Source organism: Miscanthus floridulus, chromosome 12 (genome assembly GCF_019320115.1).
Source record: "Miscanthus floridulus cultivar M001 chromosome 12, ASM1932011v1, whole genome shotgun sequence".
Lineage (NCBI taxonomy): Eukaryota > Viridiplantae > Streptophyta > Magnoliopsida > Poales > Poaceae > Miscanthus > Miscanthus floridulus.
In genome coordinates this window covers 45,504,580-45,530,857 of record NC_089591.1, presented here as the reverse complement: position 1 = coordinate 45,530,857, position 26,278 = coordinate 45,504,580, and the positions used below count along the sequence as shown (strand labels likewise).

Here is a 26,278-nt window from a genome sequence, read left to right as displayed (position 1 = left end):
TTAACACTGTAGTAAGAACTGAAAGATGAAAGATGGTGAAATGAATCTGATTGCTCAACCCTTGCTTGAAAGTAGAACATATGCTTACATAGAATGACTAGCTAATGAACTAATCATGACTGCTAATAAAACACATACATAAGGATTCACTACTAGTATTGCTTTTTATAAAAAGAAAACTCAGCAAACCATAAAGCTTATCATACCCTTTAGAGTCGGGTAAGTCTTGCGAGTACATTGTGTACTGAGGGTTTATTTACCCATGTTGCAAGTGCAGCTTGAGAAATAGCTGTTGTGTGGAGGATTCTTCTGGTGGACACAGACGGATCATTGTACCTTATTGTTAGATGTTTATTTTAATTCCGCGCTCTGAACTTGGTATTATAATAATGTATTTCTGAGAACTCTTGATATATGAAATTGACTAAGTATTATAAACTCGTTCTCATTATTAGATTCAGGAGAAAAAATGTGGATTGTTCGAGTTCTCCCTTGGGGGTGTGCTCGACGGAACCGTCCGATGGAGCTTGTTTTCGGGATGCTTAGTGTCTGGTGGAAGACGAACGCCTTCGGAAGCGTGCTATTTCGGACGGTTCTGCCACATTGGGCAAATCTAGCATCAGCTCGCACATTGTCGATGTAAATATTAAGCTCCATTATACGTGTATAGTTGGTGTTTGTTGCATTTGCATCTCTTTTGGAAGTTCCTCTATCTGGATTCTCACTGTCATCTCTTCTCGAAGTACCTCCACCAAGATTCTCCATTCCATCTCTTCTGGAGGTGCCTCCATCTCCATCAACATTTTTATTATCACTTGCTTGGACTGATTTCCTTTTTCAAAAAACAATCCATTGTGCTTTGGTTGCCTATCAAATTATTCGATCAACAAAATTAAACGCACAAATAGATATTGAATACACAGTTAGGCATTAGCTACACTATGATTACAAAGTCACTAATTTACTATCCATTCGGCTTACCTTATATCCGGCTTGTTGGACTGATTTACTTTTTCAAAAAACAATCCATTCGGCTTACCTTATATCCGGCTTGTTCGATTTTTTTTTTCAGCCGGAACAATATTTTTCTCTCATAATATTTTAGTCAGAATAGTATTTTTCAGCTAATTTCAGCCAAGTTCCAGCGAGCCGAACGGGGTCGATAAATGTCAAACTCACGCCGATGAGGAAATGGGATACGGAAGCCAAAAGCCCAAATGGTGGGCGCTTGTAGCCTGCGTGGTCGAAATTGGGCTACTCTCCTATGTTGGTTTTGGCCTTCTTCACTCATTACCAGTTTGGGCTCAAGCATCGATCTTCCCACTGGAAATATTGAAGGGCCGGGGATCTGTGCCAAAGTTGGGTAGGGCAGCCGTCACAGTCCACAGCTCGCTGGCAGGTCCGCCACTGCTGACCATCACCGGCGACACCAACGTCGGCCGCGGGCGAAGGAACAGCCAAGCCTATCCCATCGACGTGGTCTCTCGTGGACACGCCGCCCCCGCTTCCCTTGCCCGCCCTCTGCTGGGTGGGACTGCACCGGCGTGGAGTATACATCAGGGGGACTTGGATCGGTTTCTCCGTTCCAATGGCTAATCCAGCCTGAGAAATGACCTAGAGCGGATGTATACTATAATTTTTTTGCTAACTAACGGTGACATAGATGTTAAGAGCTAAAGATGTAGAACAACAAATAAAAAACAAAATGTTCTTCAGATTGAGCAACATTACCGCTTTCACGAGTGCTTGGGCTCAATTACAACCACCTGCCGAGTTTTCTACTACTACTACCAAGGAAGTTTTTCAAATTTGCATAAATAATAAATTGAATCGGACAATGAGTAATCAAATCAAATAATCAAGGCATAATTTGCTACATGATACTAAAAGCGACATCCCTTTGCTGCTGGACATAAAAAACAGTGAGATTTGCTGGAGTACACTTTGGTTCTCCTTAAATTTGCTAGTGGACAATATACCCAATAAAATATTTATTTCTGACTTTCGAGTAGAGAGAAACATGGTGAAATGTCCTTTTTTTTTTTGCCCCTGCCCCTTTCTTCTTCATCACTCCCGGATCTTCTTCCCCTGCTTGCCCGGCTGGCCGCCGCTGCGCAGACCGAGCAGGCTGCGAGCACGGGGCCTGCTGCAGCGCAGGACAAGCAGGCCCCCAGGGGCGGGGCACCGCTGTTGGGCACCACAGCCAACGAGCACGCAGGAGGCGCGGGCGTGGGCACTGCTGCCGCCCCCGCCGTCGGTGAGCACGTAGGAGGCGTGGCCACGGGCACCGTTGCCGGCCCCACCACCGTCGGCGAGCACGCAGGAGGCGCGGGCGCGGGCACCGCTGCCAGCCGCCGTCACCGGTGAGCACGTAGGAGGCATGGCATGGACCCGCCTGGGCAGCTAGCCATGGTTGGGACAAGGCCGTCGTCGCCAGGGAGGAGGAGGACCTGCAAGCCGCAGAGCGACGGAGAAAGGATAGACAGGGAGAAAGGGAGAGGGGAAGAAGAAAGAGGCAGGGGCAAAATGGACCTTTTAGCGCGCTTTTCTCTTCTCAAAAGCCAAAAATAATTTTTTTGTTGGGCACGGTGTCCATCAGTAAATTTGACGAGAACCAAAGTGTCCAGCAAACCTTACCATTTACGGTGTCCACCATAAAAGGGAGGGCACTCTCAGTGTATTGTAGCCAGTTTTACCAATAATTAACCATAAAATCCTGCATAGGCAGTAGAACTGGATACAACACAGGTCCAGGGCAAGTGGTAGGAGCTGGAGCTAGTCACCAGGGGCTGGTCTGGGGCCTGCCAATGGCTGAGTCGGGGAGGCGGGGGAGCCTTCGGCGGGGGCTAGACTTGGACGGGATCCGCAGATCCAGGGATGGCAAGGGCGAGGGCGAGCTGTAGCGTTGGAGGCCGCGGGGCGCGTCGGTTGACAGTGGTAGGAGCTGGAGCCGTGGAATGGGCGAGCGTCGAGCGGTGCCCACCCTTAGAGCAAGTATAATAGCACGCTGTAAGCCGGCTGAATATTGAGGTGGAGAAGAGAAGAGAAGAGAAGCAGGCTGTAAGCTTATAGCCGGCTTAGATATAAGAACCGAAAAATTTTATGAGAGAGACAAATAAATCATGTATTAACAGTGAATAGCTAACTACTGTATGGGTTGGCAGAGAAAAGGCTGTATGTTGGGCCGCGACCCAGTGTAAGGCGCTAGGCCCACGACGCTCTCCATTCTCCATCTCCGCCTCGTCTCAACTCGAATTGAACGGGATCAGCGAGCATTGTCGCCGTCGTCTTCAACCTCGGCTCTTGGGGTGTGGCGTAGGGGTGCCCGGCCCTAGGGCGGCCGCCCTAGCTCGCTAGTGGTGGCTCCGCCTCTGTCCATTCGTTGGTACGTGTAAAAACCTTATCCTGCACTGTTGTAGTTTGTTCGTTCGTCCGTCAGATCTATTTTCTTTCTCTCCGTTCAGTTATTTGCGGATTTGTTTGCTTATCTAATCCGACCCATCCACCATGGATCCATTTGGCCCTTCTTCCTATTCCTAGCGACAAGGCCCATCTATTCGAGGCCCCGAGCTGCTTGGGGTTGCGTGCGAGCTCCCGTTGACGGAGGAGATGGACAAGTTGTTGCAATTCGGGCGGAAGGTATGGTTCATCGTGCGGGTGATGTCTGGTCACGAGGAGAGGAGGATCCGGTCCTACAGGCTGCAGCTGCAGAAGCGCCTCGAGATGGCAAGTGTTTTTTTTTCCCCACGAATTGCATGGATAATGTTGTAGTGCCTAAATGGCCTTTAATTGTGGAAACATTTCTTGGTAAAAGTAACCATTTATGCTTTCTAAGTGCATGATACCAAATCTTCTAGTTGTCCACATGTGCTCTTGTTTTGTTCAGTGGCTGGCGGATCCAGAAACGAGGCAAGAGGGGGGGGGGGGGGGGGGGGGGGGGGGGGGGCGGGGCGCTGAGCGTTAGGGCATCTGACTGGGCCTTCTAGGCCAGAGTTTTGATGGGCTGTTGAGGAAGAAAAAATAGTAGTAGTAGTCACTTTGTTTTGGGTTTGACCAGGGCTGGAGCCCCTCGAGCCCGGGTGCAGATCCGCCCCTGCTTTCAGTAGAGGTTCTGTGGTGTAATTGCCATTACCTGTACCAATTGAAGTTGTGACATTCTTGTTTAGCTGATTTTCATGGCTGTGGATGAAAACACCATTTTACTACAGGTTTTGTGCTTATTGTTTCAAAATTCTGCTGCTTTAGTAGTTTAGTGTGAAACCCATATGCGTGTGTGTTTCCCTTTTTGATTGTTCATGTGTGCGAAAATAGTAGTAGCTACAGGTGCTTGCCTCGAAAGTCTCCCTTTTTTTTCCATCAAATTGATTGATCGATATCCCATGCATTTCAACTTCTATCTAGTTCTTACTGTTGAGGATAACCGATTGTTACATCATTATCGATTTAGAAATGATTGTTATTGCCATATTTTCCCCTACATAATGGTTGATCATTGGTTGACAACATCAGTTACTCTTATGACTGAGTACTTCAGAATACTGTCAAATGTAGCTTCATTACGTGGTACAACCCAGATAACTTCCAACGTTTTTTTTTGTTAAATGATGTAATTTTATAGGAAAACCATGTGGTTTCCTCTTTGATCTTGGTGTTACAACAGACTACCTTGTGGACTATTTAGTGGTTTAACTCGTTAATTGCCATTGTTGTCAGAAACATGTTGCAAGTATTTTACCACCTGTCCACTTGTATTGTCTTTTAGTGAGGTTTAATGTATCACAGTTCTTATTATTCATGTTACTGTTTTGTACCTCAACATTTTAGCAACCTAAATATTGAGCCAACAAAGTTCTGAGTTTATTTATACCAATGATGTTGTACCATCACCTAGTGAAACATATATATGATACTATTGCTACAATGTTAGCAAGTAGTAGCACCTTTATGTCATGCAAATCAGTGGTCTGTTCCAAAAACTATTTCATTTACAGTGGAAGGAAAGTGGTATTCTAGAGCTGTCCTGTGAGAGGTAATTAGGAAAATGGTGTAAGGCTGTCTGTTGATTGTTGAAGATACAAAAAAAAAAAAGAACAAGCTCTTCATCTTCTTAGTCTCGTCTATATATACGATGGGGCGAAGTGCTGTGCTCACTTCTCCTTTTTATATGCAGAGAATTTACAAATCCCTCAGCCCTCATGGTAAAAGTTTAATCTCTTTGTTTTTGCTATCATTCATTCAGGCACAAGCTAGAAAGGAGGAGCTGCGGAAACAGCCAGAACAAGTTATCTTATCGGAGGTTCGTCAAGTGGTTCAGCAGATGCAAGCTCTAAATCAGCACCTTGACGAAGCTGTAAGTTTAAGTCGCAAAAAATTGATTCATTGCTTGCATGGGAAATGTACACAGAATTTTACAAGAAAACTATTAGTTTCTGAATAAATGAATTCATTTGTGCTGACATCAGTGAGAGACGATTGGGCAAATATTTTCTATCATACTGTTGGCACCCAGAAAACAATGCAGCTGTTCTTTTTTTTAGAAAGGCGGCAAGAGCTTTGCCGAAATTATATTAGACGAGGGAAAATAAAAATAAGTACAGAAAGGGGAAACAAATGGCCTCTGTCCGGTAAACTACAACTGAGACCCCTGGGACGGACACAGAGGCATCATTTCCCCTGAGAACGAAGCCGAAACAAGCCACTGACAACGCCTGGACAAAGCACAGAACCAACTGAAACTACTAAAACCACTGAAAAAGAAAATACTGAAACGCCCAGACCAAAAGAAACTAAGCAACTAACCATCCGTAACAATCGGTTTCGTTGCCAACTGAAATTGCCGAATATCATGTTTGCAGAGTATCGCGACTTGACTTGGCTGCATAGAATTATTTTTGGAAAGTTCGTCTATTCCGTTCCTGCCAAATAGTTACAGCTGTTCATGAGACATTAATTTATTATATTCCAAAGAGGCCAAATACAGTAGACTAATTGTTCAGTTCAGGTTTCTGGTGACACTAAGACTGATGCTTCCTGTCTTATTCACAACCATTTGCAATAACTTTCTAACTTTTTTTTATCATAATTTTCAGGAAGCTGCTATAGATGAATATTTTAAACCAATTGACAAGAATGCTAAAATCATAGCGGATCTGCAGTTGGAGAAAGAGGAAAAGCAAACGAAGGAGATGGCAAAAGTTATGCAGGAACAAATAAAAATGCAAAGAGAAATCACAATGAAAAGAGCTGAGGCTGCAAGCGTCAAGTCTAATGATACTAAAGTGGGTGAAAAAGTGGCTGAAATCCCACCGAAATAAGAAACTGTAAAATAGATGCTAGGTATTGTTCCTCTTTTTTTTGAGCGAAGTTATTGTGCATGTGCATACTATTTGCATATGTGCTATGGGCTAGGTTTTAAGTGTGTACTAACAATGAGACAATCGCCAATTTTGTGCTTATCAAAGGCTATCGGGCTGCTTCTTCCTTTTCTTGTTTTAATACCCACAGAAGCTTTGTTTTGCGCCATAATGTGTTCTGTCCATTAACATGTTACCTCAGTCTACAGCAAGTATGTTGAGGTGCTGTGTCAGTTAATTTTTCCGAGGGGTTGATGAATTTTGCAAGCGCTGTTGGTTGTGATGATTTTGCTTTACTCAGGGAAGGGAAACCTGTTTTCTCTGGAACTTCTCTGGATTATAAGAATTTAAGTACAAAATTTGACATCAATTGGTTCCATAGTGTAGTGGTTAGCAGTCCAGACTTTGAATCTGGCGACCTGGGTTCGAATCCCGGTGGGACCTTTTTTTTACATTGTGTTTTTTGTGTTATATATGCGTAGTCTGATTAAGCTCGCTGATGAGTGGTGATCGATCCACTGGACTCTGGATCCTTCTGTTGTTGTTCCTTTGTTTTTTCTTCTTCTGTTAAGGATCATTAAGGCGATGGACAACTGGTTGTTCGTGTAAAATGGAATGAAATATGGAAACGGTTTTTTCCTTTTAGCAAGAGCTATATGGACTCACAGGGAAAAAGGCATTTGGGCAGAGGATTTGAGTGCATCGCAACTCAAGCAAGAACATGTGCTACGCGTGTGATGGCATTTGAGTGTTGCGGCACAAGTCAGCTCTTTTTTTGTTAAAACAAGTGCTACGTAACAATAACAGAGCCTTATCAATCTCTTTTGCCAATTGGAACATAGACACTGAAACATGCGGCCACCGATGCTCCCAAGAATAAATGACACCCAGTACAAGCTTGATATATATCATAGCTTAATATTGTTCACAAATCACAGCAGCCGCCAGCGGTATCAGGCAAGCACACAACCAGCTGCCTATTGGTTCATCAGAGACTGCATATATACCAACATGAAACAAGCTCAGAGCAGCCACAACAGGTGCACGCAGGCGCGCGCACACAGACGCAGCCGCTGGTTATTCAAAAGCTACTCCGTCTCCAGCAGGGTAGCAGGCACTCACCAAACCACACGAAATCAAACACACACAATCACACATGCAGCAGGATTAGGTCTGCATGCACACCCAGCTGCTGCTTCATCAATCCAAACTCGCAATCCACACGCACCGGCGGAACCTGAGCGCAACACGCGCGCAGCCACAAATCCAGGCCGGGATTTATTGCAAAGCAGAAAGCACGCAGCAGCAACAGATATATAGGCCAACCCGGCCATCAGCACAGGCAGGAGCCAACCAGAGGCCCGTACCTCTTCATGCACAACAAACTCGACCAAAGGTAGCAGGAAGCAGCTGAAGGAGGGGTATCCAAATCCAACAAACATAATCAGCAACAGGCGCACGTACGTACGCCGTGAACCAAATCAGCATCAGCATCGAGACACTGATCTTGCACACCAGGCCCACCAGCCGTAGAAGAGGCAGGATTCACCTAGGCAATGTAAGCAAGAGGCAGAGTTATACTAATGGCGAGTGAGTTTACACACAACAAACAGAGTTAAATAAATAGCGGGATGGATTATTTTGTCCACCAATCAATCATTACGCAGAGCACGTGAGATTAATTAAGAATGAACGTACCTGAGCACGGTGCCTCTGAGGAGATGGCTCCGCCTGTAGTAGCGCGAGTGCGCGGGCTGCTCGAAGAGGTCGGGGTGGTGGCCGGCGGCCAGCCCGTCCCACTCCAGCGAGTCCCACACGTCCTTCTCGATCTCGACGGTCGTCTTCTTCACGCCTGGCTCGCGCGCCGCCATGGTCGGAAGGCGCGAGCATCTAGACCTCGGATATCTCCTGCAGCTTCGGCAGGTCGTGCAGGTGGATGGTGGTCAGCTTCAGGAACGGTAGTCCTTGGACACATATCTTCTCTGGGTACTTGTTGTCCAGCACGAAGACGTGCGTGAGGTTGCCGCAGTGGATGATGTGGAGGGTCTCCAGGTTGGGGAAGGAGGCGACCCACACCGGTAGCACGAACTGGAGCCTTGGACAGGAGCGCAAGTGCAGATGTTGTAGATTCCAGAATGAAGAAGTTGACCGAGAACCTTCGCTCCAGATGCAGCGTGCCATCAGCAGATGTGATGCCCAAATGGTCTGTAGTTCGTTTTCATGCCCCCATTGCTCTTCAGGAAAGACCGTGTCTAGGACATCTCTCAATGCGACACCACTTTAGTTGCCCTGCACTCTGCAGACATACCAGCGCTAGTAGAGGCATCGTGCAAATGCAGGGAACTAGCATATAATCTCATTATCCCAGCTAAACCGTCATCCAGAGAATAACGTTCCATTTCACTATCCAAACCACGGCTCCCATCACTAATCTCGATGTGGTGATCCAATGGCTGTTTCGGAGGTCGTGGGAAGATTAACATTGGGGCAGCACCAGTTTTGAAAAATGCATCACTATACATGTATGTGTTTAAAAACAGTAGTGATCGAGAGAAAGAATGAATCGAACCAACCTTTTCCATTGATCGATCTCACAATTTATACAGGTTGAAGCGACGCCACGGGAGTTGTCAGACGCCCGTTCGGGGACGCGGATACGTGGCTTCCCAACGGGTAGCGCTCCCGGTGATGTCGGTTCCGAAAGATGGAGTAGTCCGTACGAAACTACAGTGATTACAGGGAGAGATTACACTGATGGTTGGATTTAGATCTAAGGCTAAGGTTGATCCATGTCACTAATCTGGTTGGATGGGATCTCTGTAATCCTATTGGTTCTTCTTCTTGATGAACGGATTGCTTCGTAACACTCCCCCTGATCGCATCCAGTCTTGAGATCAAATAATATCTTCAGGGCCTCTAAAAACCTTGTAGGAAAAATATGAGGTGCTATATTGTTGATATGTCATTAAACTCCTCAAAAACCCAGTGGGGAAAAATCAGGAGAAATGATATGACATATTTTTAGATTATTGTCCATTGTAAACTTATACGGAAAAAAAAAAACTTTATAGGAAAAATCCATAATTTAGTTTAGAACAATATAATGGTCTATGGGCAATGTCCTCCTCCAAAACCACGTGGGAAAATATGAGGAAGAGAATGCCTTTGATATTCCCCTTAAAAACCTCTTGTGAGAAAATAGGAAATATGACATATTATATATTAGATATTGCCTCATTAAAAACCTTTTATGAGAAAGTTTTTTGTAAAAACTCATAATAGGAAAAGAGTGCAATATAATATTTAACACAAATGATTATTTTCAGAGATTATCTCCCCCTGAAACTTGCAAGTCTTTAAGTCGTCGCATACCAATACTATGAACAAAATTTTGGAACATGGGACCTGGTAATGACTTAGTGAATAAATCTGCAAGATTATCACAAGACTTTGTTTGCAAGATTTTTATTTCTCCATTCTTTTGTAATTCATGAGGATAAAATAATTTGGGAGAAATATGTTTAGTTATATTGCTTTTGATATAACCTGTTTCCATTTGTGTAATACAAGCAGCATTATCTTTGTTACGAAGCAATCCGTTCATCAAGAAGAAGAACCAATAGGATTACAGAGATCCCATCCAACCAGATTAGTGACATGGATCAACCTTAGCCTTAGATCTAAATCCAACCATCAGTGTAATCTCTCCCTGTAATCACTGTAGTTTCGTACGGACTACTCCATCTTTCGGAACCGACATCACCGGGAGCGCTACCCGTTGGGAAGCCGCGTATCCGCGTCCCCGAACGGGCGTTTGACAACTCCCGTGGCGTCGCTTCAACCTGTATAAATTGTGAGATCGATCAATGGAAAAGGTTGGTTCGATTCATTCTTTCTCTCGATCACTACTGTTTTTAAACACGTTATCAGCACGCTCTGAGAATCGAGAGAAATTTTCGTCGAGAAAGGTGAGATGGATCCCGAAACCTCACCGTCGATCATGACCGCCATTCTCTTCGGAGTTCCCCTCACCCGCCGCGCTCCTCTGCTCCTCGACGCCGCACGCCTGGCGGAGAGCCGCGCCCAGCACCGTCGCGTCTTCGGCCGTCGCCGTCGCCGCGGCCGCCGCAGCCGCCGTCGCACTCGCCGTGGCCGCGACAACCGTCGCCGCCCTCGCCGTAGCCGCGGCAACCGCGCCCAGCGCCTCATCGCCAACAACGGCGCCCAGGCTTCAGGAGCGGTGCCGGCACCACCAGCGCCGGTCGCGACTCCACCGCCACCACCGCCGGCCGCGCCTGCAACTCCTCTTCGTCTGCCGTCGCCGACCCCAGGGTCCTTCACCCTGGTGGCCGGACCAAGGGACGGCCCAGCGCCGTACGCGTTCCAGCAGGCCGGCCGGTCCAGCGCCGTCACGGCTCCAGCAACCGTCCCGGCGGCAACCCCGGCGGGCCTGGCTCCAGCAACTCCTCCGTCGGTGTGGGCGCGTCGCGTCCGCCACCGCCTGACCACCGAACCCGAGGAGTACAGCCCCGGCCTCCGCCCCGGCTCCTGGACTGCGACCTTCCAGAGGCTCTCCAATGGAGTCCTCCCCAACCGCTCCAATGGCGAGACTGGCCCCTCCGGTGAGGGGGGCTACTCGCCCAACTAAGCGACGAAGCAGGACTGGAAGGAGGCGGAGGCAGCAATGGCAGACGACGGAACGACCGAGCAGCGAGTCGGAGTGGCTGGATGAGTTCTCAACCTTATCCCCGCTAATAATTTATTTGCGTCGTCCTGCCTTCACGTGTCGTACAGAAAATGTCGGCATTGTGTGCTCATCCTAATAAAGCTGCCTCTTGCTTGTGGCGCATGTGACTTGTTTAGTAGTATATTCTAATTTGTGATTTGTGACTAAGTTTAGTACTAGTGACTACAGTTAGTATTATCAGCAGCCATTCACTTCAAATCCTTCGGGGGTTTTATCATGTAATTAGCGCTGCACATTGTGTCAGGACTCGGTTAAATGTTCAAAGTATTTGTTCGTGTGACAAATCCAATAGCATTTGTTCCTGTTACTATTTTATTGCAATTATTTATATTTGTATTTTTTGCAATACGACACAATTTTTAAGTCTACTTTAACTATGCAAAAGTTGAATACTTAAATAAATGTCACAATCACTTCACGTGTACCTTAAAGAAATAATATTGGATATTTTAAATTTATTTGCCTTTGCAAATAAATAATTTTTTTTATATGGTCTATATATTATGTCATCACATAATCATTACCTATAAAATGTTTCCAATATTTAAATTTCACATTAAATAAATCATTCTTGATTCAAATTTAATGTGCCATTTTACGGTTCACATTTAAGTTTTAAATTTTTACTTAAATATATTTTACATATATCTTACAACACATCAATTGCCTTACATTAAAACATTTATACAAATGTAGGCAAAATGTCCGAAGTTGTTGGCAAATTAAAAGACAAAGAATTTGACCAACTCGCACTTGATGGACATAATTTTCCAACATGGTCAATGGATCTCAAAGTTAGCCTCTCTTTACGGGGATTTTATCATGCCATTCTTCCACCAAAAGAGGGTACTTCGGCACCTGATGACAAAACTAAATATAGTGCCTTATACATCATAAGGGCTCATATACATCCAGACCTCAAGTCTGAATATTTGATGGAAGAAGATCCACGCACTTTGTGGAATGCTCTCAAACAACGCTATGAACAGCAAAAGGCAATTGTCTTACCTGAAGCTTTGCATGAATGGAACCATCTCCGTCTACAGGATTTTAAGACTGTTGGAGAATACAATCATGCAATTCACAAACTTTGTGCAAAACTCAAATTTTGTGAGAAAGAGCCTTCTGATGCGGACAAAATAGAGAAGACTTTGTCTACTATGATGCCTGCAGATAGAATCCTTCACCAACAATACCGTGAGCGAAATTTCCAAGTTTATTCTGAGTTAATTAATACTCTACTTCAGGCCGAACGGCATAATGAGATCCTTCTTTGGAACTCAAATAAACGCCCATTGGGTGCTGCCCCATTACCTGAAGTACACAACCACTCAGAACACAAACAAACAGGATGGTGCCAACAGGAAACCATTCAGGAAATTCAAAAACAAAGGTAAAGGTAAAGGACAAGGTAACAATAACAAGCGCAAAAGAGAGCAAAAACCGCATGATTTTAACAAGGGTAAGGACATTCCTAAAAAGAATTTTGACAAATCCCAACTTTGTCAAAAATGTGGTTGTTACAGCCACATCACTAAGAAATGTCGTACCCCCCGTCACTTGGTTGACTTGTACTTAAAGTCCGTTGGTCGTGATCGCCCAAATCAAGGACGCAAGTACGAAGCTCATTTCAACTTCCAGAATGATGTTATGATGCAAGATGTTGCTCCGTACAACTTCACTAATGACATTAACATGGCAGAAGCTAGTTGCTCCAAAAGTGTCCCCAATACACTGAGCAACCACAAGACTCCACCACCTGCGGAAGACGACTTAATGGACACGGACAAGATGCTTGTAGAGTTTGCCTCTACTGACATGTTTGGAGATCTCAATTAGACTCCCATGGTCCCTAATTAGTACTATGTACTCATTATGTCCCGACAAAGTGTTGTAAATTATTGCTAAATATAGCAGTCTTGTAAATATTTGTGGCTTGTATGCTATATCCTATATATAGCACATATATGTACCAAGCACAATCGAAAATCAATAAAGTATGTATAATTATATATATATGTCATTCTCAGATTTTTAATTCTCTTTCATATATATAGATTTCTACGGGACAAATCCAATGGAGGAGGAAATGTGCCTTGTAGATAGTGGTACTACAAATTCTATACTAAGGGACACCAAATATTTCCTAACTCTAACTAAGAGACAAGGAAATGTCATAACAATCGCTGGACGCGATGCGACGATAGTAGGCTCTGGTTGCGCTACTATTACGCTCCCCATGGGTACTCAAATAACAATTGAGGATGCATTATTGTATCCCGATTCAACTCGTACCTTACTTAGCTATAGAGATATCCGTAAAAACGGATTTCACGTGGAAACACATGAAGAACATAAAGAGGAATTTCTCCTCTTAATTAAAGATACCGAACATGGCAAACAACTTCTTGAGAAAATTCCCTCTTTACCATCTGGAATATATTATACATACATCAGACCCGTACCACATGTTGCCTATAAAATAATTTTTCAGAATGTTAATGCATTCCAAACTTGGCATGATCGCCTTGGTCACCCTGGCATAGGGATGATGCGAAAAATTATAAACAATTCCCATGGTCACAACTTAGCTAATTCTAAGTTCCCAGAATCTTCTGATTTTACATGCACCGCATGTGCAACTGGGAAATTGATTTTAAGACCATCTTATCTTAAGATCAAAGCTGAACCACTTAAATTTCTTGAAAGAATTCAAGGAGATATTTGTGGTTCTATTACTCCATCATCTGGGTCATTCAAATATTTCATGGTTCTAATAGATGCATCTACACGATGGAATCACGTGTGCTTATTATCCACACGCAACCATGCTTTTGCCAAAATAATAGCTCAAGTTATTAGACTTAGAGCAAATCATCCTGAACATCAGATAAAATCTATTAGAATGGACAATGCTGCTGAATTTTCCTCAAAAGCTTTCAATGACTATTGCATGGCTCTAGGAATTCAAATTCAGCACTCAGTTCCATATGTCCATACTCAAAACGGTTTAGCAGAAGCTCTTATCAAAAGAGTTAAGCTAATAGCAAGACCACTATTGCAGAATTGTAATCTACCGACTTCATGTTGGGGTCATGCAGTCTTACACGCTGCTGACTTACTACAATTGCGACCAACTGCATATCATACTGCTTCCCCACTACAATTAGTACGTGGAAATCCACCGAGTATTTCCCATCTGCGGAAATACGGTTGCGCTGTATATGTACCGATTTCACCACCAAAGCGTACATCTATGGGTCCACACAGGAAATTAGGGATCTATGTCGGGTATCAATCTCCGTCGATCATTAAATACCTGGAGCCCCTTACAGGGGACCTATTCACGGCCCGATACGCTGACTGTATCTTCAATTAGGATCATTTCCCGGCATTAGGGGGAGATTACAAGTACCAAAATCAATGCCGGAAATAAATTGGGATGCACAAGACATCTCCACTCATGATCCACGTACACAAGAATCTGAACTTCAAGTTCAGAAAATCATAAATTTGCAAAACATAGCAAATAATCTGCCAGACGCATTTACTGATTATAAAGGTGTCACTAAATCCTATCATCCTGCTAGGAATGTGCCTGAAAGAATAGAGGTACCAAATAAAACTATTCAACTCCCACCTTCGAAACCGGTTCTAGGTAAGAGGGGGAGAAGTAAGGCTATCAATCAGGATGTGGCTCCTAAACGCCAAAGGAAACAGGATAACAAAAATTCTAAATCAGTAAATGTGACACAACAACAAGTTGTGGGACACCAAGTGAATAAACAAAATTCACATCCCACATCAACAGTGCACTCAATACCTGATGTTGGGACATCGGAACACCCTGACGCTATCGTATTGGGAAATAACGAACCGTCACGAGGGGTACAAGAAATTTCCATAAACTACATTGATTCTGGAGAATCATATGACCGAAAGACTACAATTGTCGACATATACTTTGCCAAAACAATTGCCGAAATTATCCAAACTGATCCAGATCCCAAGACCATGGCAGAGTGCATAAAGCGCTCGGACTGGAACAAATGGAAAGAAGCAATTCAAGCAGAGTTAGCCTCGCTCACAAAAAGAAAGGTATTCTCATCAGCAATACCTACACCTTCACAAATCTTCCCTGTGGGATTTAAATGGGTTTTCGTCCAAAAACGGAATGAAAATAATGAGGTGGTGAGATACAAAGCGAGACTTGTAGCACAAGGGTTCACGCAGAGACCTGGCATTGATTTCAATGAAACATACTCTCCAGTTATGAGTGGAATAACTTTCCGATATTTAATAGCATTGGCAGTTCAAAATCATCTATCTATGCAGTTGATGGATGTAGTGACAGCATATTTATATGGGTCACTTGATTCGGACATTTACATGAAGGTTCCCGATGGAATTCCTATTCCGAATCCTAAAGCAAGTCGCGCCACATATTGTGTGAAACTTAATAAGTCACTATATGGCTTAAAACAGTCAGGACGGATGTGGTACAACCGACTGAGTGAATTCCTATTACAAAAGGGATACACCAATAACGATGATTGTCCATGTGTCTTCATAAAGAAATCCCAAACAGGGTTCTGTATTATATCCGTATATGTGGATGATTTAAATATCATTGGCAACCCACATGATATCAATGAAGCACGCAATCTCTTAAAGACGGAATTTGAGATGAAGGATTTAGGTCAAACTAAATTTTGCTTGGGTTTACAAATCGAGCACCTTCACTCAGGAATATTAGTGCATCAATCTGTCTATATCCAGAAAACACTAGAGAAATTTAATATGCATAAATCATATCCATCCAAAACTCCCATGGTTATTCGGACTCTAGACATGGAGAAAGATCCATTTAGACCAAAGAACAAAGATGAAGAGGTACTGGGGCCCGAGGTCCCATATCTCAGTGTCATTGGAGCACTAATGTATCTTGCAAATCAAACTAGACCTGACATTGCATTTGCAGTAAATTTACTGGCTAGATATAGTGCTACTCCAACTAAACGTCATTGGACGGGAGCCAAACAAATCTTGCGATATCTCAATGGCACCAAAGATCTTGGATTATTTTTCCAAAGAAACCAAGATTCAACTGTAATTGGATACACTGATGCTGGCTATTTATCTGATCCCTATAATGGCCTATCCCAGACAGGCTTTGTATTCCTATATGGAGGAACAGCTATATCATGGAAGTCATCTAAACAGACTTTAGTAACAACTTCCACAAATCATTGTGAAATTGTTGCACTATATGAAGCATCACGGGAGTGTGTATGGCTCCGCAGAATGATTAATCACATACATCAATCTAGTGGGATTGGTCCCATTGAATCACCCACAATTATCTATGAAGATAATGCTGCTTGTATTACACAAATGGAAACAGGTTATATCAAAAGCAATATAACTAAACATATTTCTCCCAAATTATTTTATCCTCATGAATTACAAAAGAATGGAGAAATAAAAATCTTGCAAACAAAGTCTTGTGATAATCTTGCAGATTTATTCACTAAGTCATTACCAGGTCCCATGTTCCAAAATTTTGTTCATAGTATTGGTATGCGACGACTTAAAGACTTGCAAGTTTCAGGGGGAGATAATCTCTGAAAATAATCATTTGTGTTAAATATTATATTGCACTCTTTTCCTATTATGAGTTTTTACAAAAAAACTTTCTCATAAAAGGTTTTTAATGAGGCAATATCTAATATATAATATGTCATATTTCCTATTTTCTCACAAGAGGTTTTTAAGGGGAATATCAAAGGCATTCTCTTCCTCATATTTTCCCACGTGGTTTTGGAGGAGGACATTGCCCATAGACCATTATATTGTTCTAAACTAAATTATGGATTTTTCCTATAAAGTTTTTTTTTTTCCGTATAAGTTTACAATGGACAATAATCTAAAAATATGTCATATCATTTCTCCTGATTTTTCCCCACTGGGTTTTTGAGGAGTTTAATGACATATCAACAATATAGCACCTCATATTTTTCCTACAAGGTTTTTAGAGGCCCTGAAGATATTATTTGATCTCAAGACTAGATGCGATCAGGGGGAGTGTTACGAAGCAATCCGTTCATCAAGAAGAAGAACCAATAGGATTACAGAGATCCCATCCAACCAGATTAGTGACATGGATCAACCTTAGCCTTAGATCTAAATCCAACCATCAGTGTAATCTCTCCCTGTAATCACTGTAGTTTCGTACGGACTACTCCATCTTTCGGAACCGACATCACCGGGAGCGCTACCCGTTGGGAAGCCGCGTATCCGCGTCCCCGAACGGGCGTCTGACAACTCCCGTGGCGTCGCTTCAACCTGTATAAATTGTGAGATCGATCAATGGAAAAGGTTGGTTCGATTCATTCTTTCTCTCGATCACTACTGTTTTTAAACAATCTTCATAGATAATTGTGGGTGATTCAATGGGACCAATCCCACTAGATTGCTGTATGTGATTAATCATTCTGCGGAGCCATACACACTCCCGTGATGCTTCATATAGTGCAACAATTTCACAATGATTTGTGGAAGTTGTTACTAAAGTCTGTTTAGATGACTTCCATGATATAGCTGTTCCTCCATATAGGAATACAAAGCCTGTCTGGGATAGGCCATTATAGGGATCAGATAAATAGCCAGCATCAGTGTATCCAATTACAGTTGAATCTTGGTTTCTTTGGAAAAATAATCCAAGATCTTTGGTGCCATTGAGATATCGCAAGATTTGTTTGGCTCCCGTCCAATGACGTTTAGTTGGAGTAGCACTATATCTAGCCAGTAAATTTACTGCAAATGCAATGTCAGGTCTAGTTTGATTTGCAAGATACATTAGTGCTCCAATGACACTGAGATATGGGACCTCGGGCCCCAGTACCTCTTCATCTTTGTTCTTTGGTCTAAATGGATCTTTCTCCATGTCTAGAGTCCGAATAACCATGGGAGTTTTGGATGGATATGATTTATGCATATTAAATTTCTCTAGTATTTTCTGGATATAGGCAGATTGATGCACTAATATTCCTGAGTGAAGGTGCTCGATTTGTAAACCCAAGCAAAATTTAGTTTGACCTAAATCCTTCATCTCAAATTCCGTCTTTAAGAGATTGCGTGCTTCATTGATATCATGTGGGTTGCCAATGATATTTAAATCATCCACATATACGGATATAATACAGAACCCTGTTTGGGATTTCTTTATGAAGACACATGGACAATCATCGTTATTGGTGTATCCCTTTTGTAATAGGAATTCACTCAGTCGGTTGTACCACATCCGTCCTGACTGTTTTAAGCCATATAATGACTTATTAAGTTTCACACAATATGTGGCGCGACTTGCTTTAGGATTCGGAATAGGAATTCCATCGGGAACCTTCATGTAAATGTCCGAATCAAGTGACCCATATAAATATGCTGTCACTACATCCATCAACTGCATAGATAGATGATTTTGAACTGCCAATGCTATTAAATATCGGAAAGTTATTCCACTCATAACTGGAGAGTATGTTTCATTGAAATCAATGCCAGGTCTCTGCGTGAACCCTTGTGCTACAAGTCTCGCTTTGTATCTCACCACCTCATTATTTTCATTCCGTTTTCGGACGAAAACCCATTTAAATCCCACAGGGAAGATTTGTGAAGGTGTAGGTATTGCTGATGAGAATACCTTTCTTTTTGTGAGCGAGGCTAACTCTGCTTGAATTGCTTCTTTCCATTTGTTCCAGTCCGAGCGCTTTATGCACTCTGCCATGGTCTTGGGATCTAGATCAGTTTGGATAATTTTGGCAATTGTTTTGGCAAAGTATATGTCGACAATTGTAGTCTTTCGGTCATATGATTCTCCAGAATCAATGTAGTTTATGGAAATTTCTTGTACCCCTCGTGACGGTTCGTTATTTCCCAATACGATAGCGTCAGGGTGTTCCGATGTCCCAACATCAGGTATTGAGTGCACTGTTGATGTGGGATGTGAATTTTGTTTATTCACTTGGTGTCCCACAACTTGTTGTTGTGTCACATTTACTGATTTAGAATTTTTGTTATCCTGTTTCCTTTGGCGTTTAGGAGCCACATCCTGATTGATAGCCTTACTTCTCCCCCTCTTACCTAGAACCGGTTTCGAAGGTGGGAGTTGAATAGTTTTATTTGGTACCTCTATTCTTTCAGGCACATTCCTAGCAGGATGATAGGATTTAGTGACACCTTTATAATCAGTAAATGCGTCTGGCAGATTATTTGCTATGTTTTGCAAATTTATGATTTTCTGAACTTGAAGTTCAGATTCTTGTGTACGTGGATCATGAGTGGAGATGTCTTGTGCATCCCAATTTATTTCCGGGCATTGATTTTGGTACTTGTAATCTCCCCCTAATGCCGGGAAATGATCCTCATTGAAGATACAGTCAGCGTATCGGGCCGTGAATAGGTCCCCTGTAAGGGGCTCCAGGTATTTAATGATCGACGGAGATTGATACCCGACATAGATCCCTAATTTCCTGTGTGGACCCATAGATGTACGCTTTGGTGGTGAAATCGGTACATATACAGCGCAACCGTATTTCCGCAGATGGGAAATACTCGGTGGATTTCCACGTACTAATTGTAGTGGGGAAGCAGTATGATATGCAGTTGGTCGCAATTGTAGTAAGTCAGCAGCGTGTAAGACTGCATGACCCCAACATGAAGTCGGTAGATTACAATTCTGCAATAGTGGTCTTGCTATTAGCTTAACTCTTTTGATAAGAGCTTCTGCTAAGCCGTTTTGAGTATGGACATATGGAACTGAGTGCTGAATTTGAATTCCTAGAGCCATGCAATAGTCATTGAAAGCTTTTGAGGAAAATTCAGCAGCATTGTCCATTCTAATAGATTTTATCTGATGTTCAGGATGATTTGCTCTAAGTCTAATAACTTGAGCTATTATTTTGGCAAAAGCATGGTTGCGTGTGGATAATAAGCACACGTGATTCCATCGTGTAGATGCATCTATTAGAACCATGAAATATTTGAATGACCCAGATGATGGAGTAATAGGACCACAAATATCTCCTTGAATTCTTTCAAGAAATTTAAGTGGTTCAGCTTTGATCTTAAGATAAGATGGTCTTAAAATCAATTTCCCAGTTGCACATGCGGTGCATGTAAAATCAGAAGATTCTGGGAACTTAGAATTAGCTAAGTTGTGACCATGGGAATTGTTTATAATTTTTCGCATCATCCCTATGCCAGGGTGACCAAGGCGATCATGCCAAGTTTGGAATGCATTAACATTCTAAAAAATTATTTTATAGGCAACATGTGGTACGGGTCTGATGTATGTATAATATATTCCAGATGGTAAAGAGGGAATTTTCTCAAGAAGTTGTTTGCCATGTTCGGTATCTTTAATTAAGAGGAGAAATTCCTCTTTATGTTCTTCATGTGTTTCCACGTGAAATCCGTTTTTACGGATATCTCTATAGCTAAGTAAGGTACGAGTTGAATTGGGATACAATAATGCATCCTCAATTGTTATTTGAGTACCCATGGGGAGCGTAATAGTAGCGCAACCAGAGCCTACTATCGTCGCATCGCGTCCAGCGATTGTTATGACATTTCCTTGTCTCTTAGTTAGAGTTAGGAAATATTTGGTGTCCCTTAGTATAGAATTTGTAGTACCACTATCTACAAGGCACATTTCCTCCTCCATTGGATTTGTCCCGTAGAAATCTATATATATGAAAGAGAATTAAAAATCTGAGAATGACATATATATATAATTATACATACTTTATTGATTTTCGATTGTGCTTGGTACATATATGTGCTATATATAGGATATAGCATACAAGCCACAAATATTTACAAGACTGCTATATTTAGCAATAATTTACAACACTTTGTCGGGACATAATGAGTACATAGTACTAATTAGGGACCATGGGAGTCTAATTGAGATCTCCAAACATGTCAGTAGAGGCAAACTCTACAAGCATCTTGTCCGTGTCCATTAAGTCGTCTTCCGCAGGTGGTGGAGTCTTGTGGTTGCTCAGTGTATTGGGGACACTTTTGGAGCAACTAGCTTCTGCCATGTTAATGTCATTAGTGAAGTTGTACGGAGCAACATCTTGCATCGTAACATCATTCTGGAAGTTGAAATGAGCTTCGTACTTGCGTCCTTGATTTGGGCGATCACGACCAACGGACTTTAAGTACAAGTCAACCAAGTGACGGGGGGTACGACATTTCTTAGTGATGTGGCTGTAACAACCACATTTTTGACAAAGTTGGGATTTGTCAAAATTCTTTTTAGGAATGTCCTTACCCTTGTTAAAATCATGCGGTTTTTGCTCTCTTTTGCGCTTGTTATTGTTACCTTGTCCTTTACCTTTACCTTTGTTTTTGAATTTCCTGAATGGTTTCCTGTTGGCACCATCCTGTTTGTTTGTGTTCTGAGTGGTTGTGTGTACTTCAGGTAATGGGGCAGCACCCAATGGGCGTTTATTTGAGTTCCAAAGAAGGATCTCATTATGCCGTTCGGCCTGAAGTAGAGTATTAATTAACTCAGAATAAACTTGGAAATTTCGCTCACGGTATTGTTGGTGAAGGATTCTATCTGCAGGCATCATAGTAGACAAAGTCTTCTCTATTTTGTCCGCATCAGAAGGCTCTTTCTCACAAAATTTGAGTTTTGCACAAAGTTTGTGAATTGCATGATTGTATTCTCCAACAGTCTTAAAATCCTGTAGACGGAGATGGTTCCATTCATGCAAAGCTTCAGGTAAGACAATTGCCTTTTGCTGTTCATAGCGTTGTTTGAGAGCATTCCACAAAGTGCGTGGATCTTCTTCCATCAAATATTCAGACTTGAGGTCTGGATGTATATGAGCCCTTATGATGTATAAGGCACTATATTTAGTTTTGTCATCAGGTGCCGAAGTACCCTCTTTTGGTGGAAGAATGGCATGATAAAATCCCCGTAAAGAGAGGCTAACTTTGAGATCCATTGACCATGTTGGAAAATTATGTCCATCAAGTGCGAGTTGGTCAAATTCTTTGTCTTTTAATTTGCCAACAACTTCGGACATTTTGCCTACATTTGTATAAATGTTTTAATGTAAGGCAATTGATGTGTTGTAAGATATATGTAAAATATATTTAAGTAAAAATTTAAAACTTAAATGTGAACCGTAAAATGGCACATTAAATTTGAATCAAGAATGATTTATTTAATGTGAAATTTAAATATTGGAAACATTTTATAGGTAATGATTATGTGATGACATAATATATAGACCATATAAAAAAAATTATTTATTTGCAAAGGCAAATAAATTTAAAATATCCAATATTATTTCTTTAAGGTACACGTGAAGTGATTGTGACATTTATTTAAGTATTCAACTTTTGCATAGTTAAAGTAGACTTAAAAATTGTGTCGTATTGCAAAAAATACAAATATAAATAATTGCAATAAAATAGTAACAGGAACAAATGCTATTGGATTTGTCACACGAACAAATACTTTGAACATTTAACCGAGTCCTGACACAATGTGCAGCGCTAATTACATGATAAAACCCCCGAAGGATTTGAAGTGAATGGCTGCTGATAATACTAACTGTAGTCACTAGTACTAAACTTAGTCACAAATCACAAATTAGAATATACTACTAAACAAGTCACATGCGCCACAAGCAAGAGGCAGCTTTATTAGGATGAGCACACAATGTCGACATTTTCTATACGACACGTGAAGGCAGGACGACGCAAATAAATTATTAGCGGGGATAAGGTTGAGAACTCATCCAGCCACTCCGACTCGCTGCTCGGTCGTTCCGTCGTCTCCCATTGCTGCCTCCGCCTCCTTCCAGTCCTGTTTCGTCGCTTAGTTGGGCGAGTAGCCCCCCTCGCCGGAGGGGCCAGTCTCGCCATTGGAGCGGTTGGGGAGGACTCCATTGGAGAGCCTCTGGAAGGTCGCAGTCCAGGAGCCGGGGCGGAGGCCGGGGCTGTACTCCTCGGGTTCGGTGGTCAGGCGGCGGCGGACGCGACGCGCCCACACCGACGGAGGAGTTGCTGGAGCCAGGCCCGCCGGGGTTGCCGCCGGGACGGTTGCTGGAGCCGTGACGGCGCTGGACTGGCCGGCCTGCTGGAACGCGTACGGCGCTGGGCCGTCCCTTGGTCCGGCCACCAGGGTGAAGGACCCTGGGGTCGGCGACGGCAGACGAAGAGGAGTTGCAGGCGCGGCCGGCGGTGGTGGCGGTGGAGTCGCGACCGGCGCTGGTGGTGCCGGCACCGCTCCTGAAGCCTGGGCGCCGTTGTTGGCGATGAGGCGCTGGGCGCGGTTGCCGCGGCTACGGCGAGGGCGGCGACGGTTGTCGCGGCCACGGCGAGTGCGACGGCGGCTGCGGCGGCCGCGGCGACGGCGACGGCCGAAGACGCGACGGTGCTGGGCGCGGCTCTACGCCAGGCGTGCGGCGTCGAGGAGCAGAGGAGCGCGGCGGGTGAGGGGAACTCCGAAGAGAATGGCGGTCATGATCGACGGTGAGGTTTCGGGATCCATCTCACCTTTCTCGACGAAAATTTCTCTCGATTCTCAGAGCGTGCTGATAACGTGTTTAAAAACAGTAGTGATCGAGAGAAAGAATGAATCGAACCAACCTTTTCCATTGATCGATCTCACAATTTATACAGGTTGAAGCGACGCCACGGGAGTTGTCAGACGCCCGTTCGGGGACGCGGATACGCGGCTTCCCAACGGGTAGCGCTCCCGGTGATGTCGGTTCCGAAAGATGGAGTAGTCCGTACGAAACTACAGTAATTACAGGGAGAGATTACACTGATGGTTGGATTTAGATCTAAGGCTAAGGTTGATCCATGTCACTAATCTGGTTGGATGGGATCTCTGTAATCCTATTGGTTCTTCTTCTTGATGAACGGATTGCTTCGTAACAGTATGGTCACTTGAACTTGATGTTGCTGACTGCTGGGTTCAATCATCTCCTCGCCGGTGGTTTCAAGTTGAACACCCCCACTAGACCCAGATGAAGAGGTGACATGGATATTAAAATAAATATCATTACGAACTATTTCATATCTATAGCCACACCACAGAGCAAACAGAGCACACAAGGACCTTGAGAACCTCGCATCTGCAAGAGTAGCATGCAACTGCAATATGAAAGATTTATGCTTGACAGGGCATGGCTGACAAAATCCATGCGCCATCCATGGTAGTGCGTCCACACATAGCAACTTCAGTTGTCGCACTGAATCAGCGGTGCCCCACTTTATGGCACGGAGGTGCTCACAACCCAGCAGTATGAGCCGCTTGAGCCCCGGGACATTTACGACCATAGTTCCAAAGTCAAGTACCTTGATTGCGCTTCCAGAAAGATCTAGCTCCTCAAGATTAGGCAGCCCGCGTACAAACAAATTCTCCAACTGTGTGCAGCCTTGCAGGGATATCTTGGAGGTCTTGACATCACTTGCATCTGCATCAGAATTATGCTTCTGCTCTGAAATTTTTGGAGGCGGCTTAAAAGATGATGTCCAGCGGGTTGCCGGTCCATATCCATCAAAGCTAAATGACCTTAGGGAAGAGGGAAGCCCGTCGGGCACAACAACATTTTCTAGCACATCACAACCATCAAGAATAAGCATCTGGAGGCTCCTTGCTGTTGATGAGCTTATTGATAGGTTTTTCATGTCTCTGTTTCCAGACAAATCTAGTATCTCCAGCTCTGTCTTGTCCACAAATAAGCCGCTGCTGTCAGTTGATGTATCTGCCTTGTGCATAGGTTTGATTATTCGAAGTCTTTGGAGGTAAAGCAATTTTCCATGTAATCTAGCTGCCAACTGCCAACACATGAATCCCTCAATATTCGGCTCCCTAAGCTTGTCCATATTATCAATTTTTTCTTGAGATAAGATATCACCCCATTCGGTGTAACGTAGGTCAAGCACCCATAGGTTTTGTAGCCATGTCCACTTTGCATTGTTCTCTCCTTCACTTGTGTTGTCATGTGTGCAGTGATTCAACCCGAGGAATCTCAACTCGTGGCACCAGAGGAAAGGTGGTGATACAAACCTGAAGGCACAACGACAGAGAATTAGCACTCCAAGATTGCTGCAGTGTTTAAGAAAACCATCTGGTAAGCCTTGCGGGTCATCAGGCTTTCCAAGTGCTATGAACAAAGAAGATACCCTTTCCAATATAGCTTTGTTGGTATCCTCCTGTATTATCAGATTCTTTGAGGTGACAGAAATCCAAGGATAAGGCCTCTTTATTAACAAGGGCATGCCGTCTTCGGCTATAAAAAATGGAGCCTCGGGGTCTTTGACTACAAAATATGGAGCCTCGGGATCTTTCATCAGGCTACGAAACATTATTCTGGCAGCATCGATCTCCCAATGTATTTCCTGATGCAATGTGCTACTAATCTCCCTTGTTAGGCCCCCTTTAATGATACCATCGCACACCCAGTAGTTGGGAGCATGAGATGCCCAATCAAATCCTGTGGCTCTGTGAAAACTATATTGCATGAATAACTCATACAGGCAACACTCAGTTACCATTGTTATGTCGATGCTTGGCATCCATGGATGGCGAGCCACTATGTTAGCGGCCTCTTCACGCAGCAATGCAAATTGGAGTGAACTTGAAAAGAAGTTGACATCCGCATACATACTTAGATAAATGTCAGTGTATCTTAGCTTGTCTGCTATCTCACGACGGTGGTCATGCATGGGCAAAGACCGTCTATTGAATGCCCATAATATCGTGTGGTCACGGTATTCAGGATTAATACCGAACCTGCTCACGTCCACCTCATCATCACTTCCATTAAGAAAAATCATCATAATTTTTCTGAGACCCACAGTTTGGTCAATTACCTCTGAAACTCTGCTTAACATATCCCTAGAGCCATGGTCCTTACCACTGAAGAAGTCTTCCTCGTCCTGCTTGTCAAATATGGCCATTGTTTCAAGGTCAAATTCTAACTCCTCTGCTATTTTTCTCTGCATCACCCTTCTACTTTCCCATGCAGAGCAGTCTATGTAAATTATCCTATCAAAGCATAGTTCTGCAGGAGTTTTCTTATCTTTGATCAATCGAAGTTCTTGTGCTATGGATCTGAGGACCGGGGCCGCACCAAAGCCACTC

General features: G+C 43.3%; 2 protein-coding genes and 1 non-coding gene across 3 annotated transcripts; 2 read left to right on the top strand and 1 right to left on the bottom strand.

Annotated features, from left to right (window-relative positions):
- Positions 1–3,213: 3,213 nt before the first annotated feature.
- LOC136497559 (uncharacterized) lies at positions 3,214–6,482 on the top strand. The gene is made up of 4 exons (XM_066493396.1): positions 3,214–3,385; positions 3,541–3,726; positions 5,240–5,350; positions 6,090–6,482. The coding sequence occupies exons 2-4, from the start codon at positions 3,610–3,612 to the stop codon at positions 6,312–6,314; spliced, it is 453 nt and encodes a 150-aa protein (XP_066349493.1). The 5' UTR covers positions 3,214–3,385; positions 3,541–3,609; the 3' UTR covers positions 6,315–6,482.
- A 243-nt stretch (positions 6,483–6,725) lies between these two features.
- On the top strand, positions 6,726–6,797 carry TRNAQ-UUG (transfer RNA glutamine (anticodon UUG)). The gene has a single exon. It is a non-coding gene; the product is annotated as a tRNA-Gln (tRNA).
- Positions 6,798–22,999: 16,202 nt separating this feature from the next.
- Positions 23,000–26,094, bottom strand: LOC136495799 (uncharacterized). Its single transcript, XM_066491627.1, has 2 exons — positions 24,076–26,094; positions 23,000–23,572 (listed from the first exon to the last, which is right to left on the bottom strand). Exons 1-2 carry the CDS (start codon positions 26,092–26,094, stop codon positions 23,000–23,002), a joined length of 2,592 nt encoding a protein of 863 aa, XP_066347724.1.
- Between the last annotated feature and the right edge of the window lie 184 nt (positions 26,095–26,278).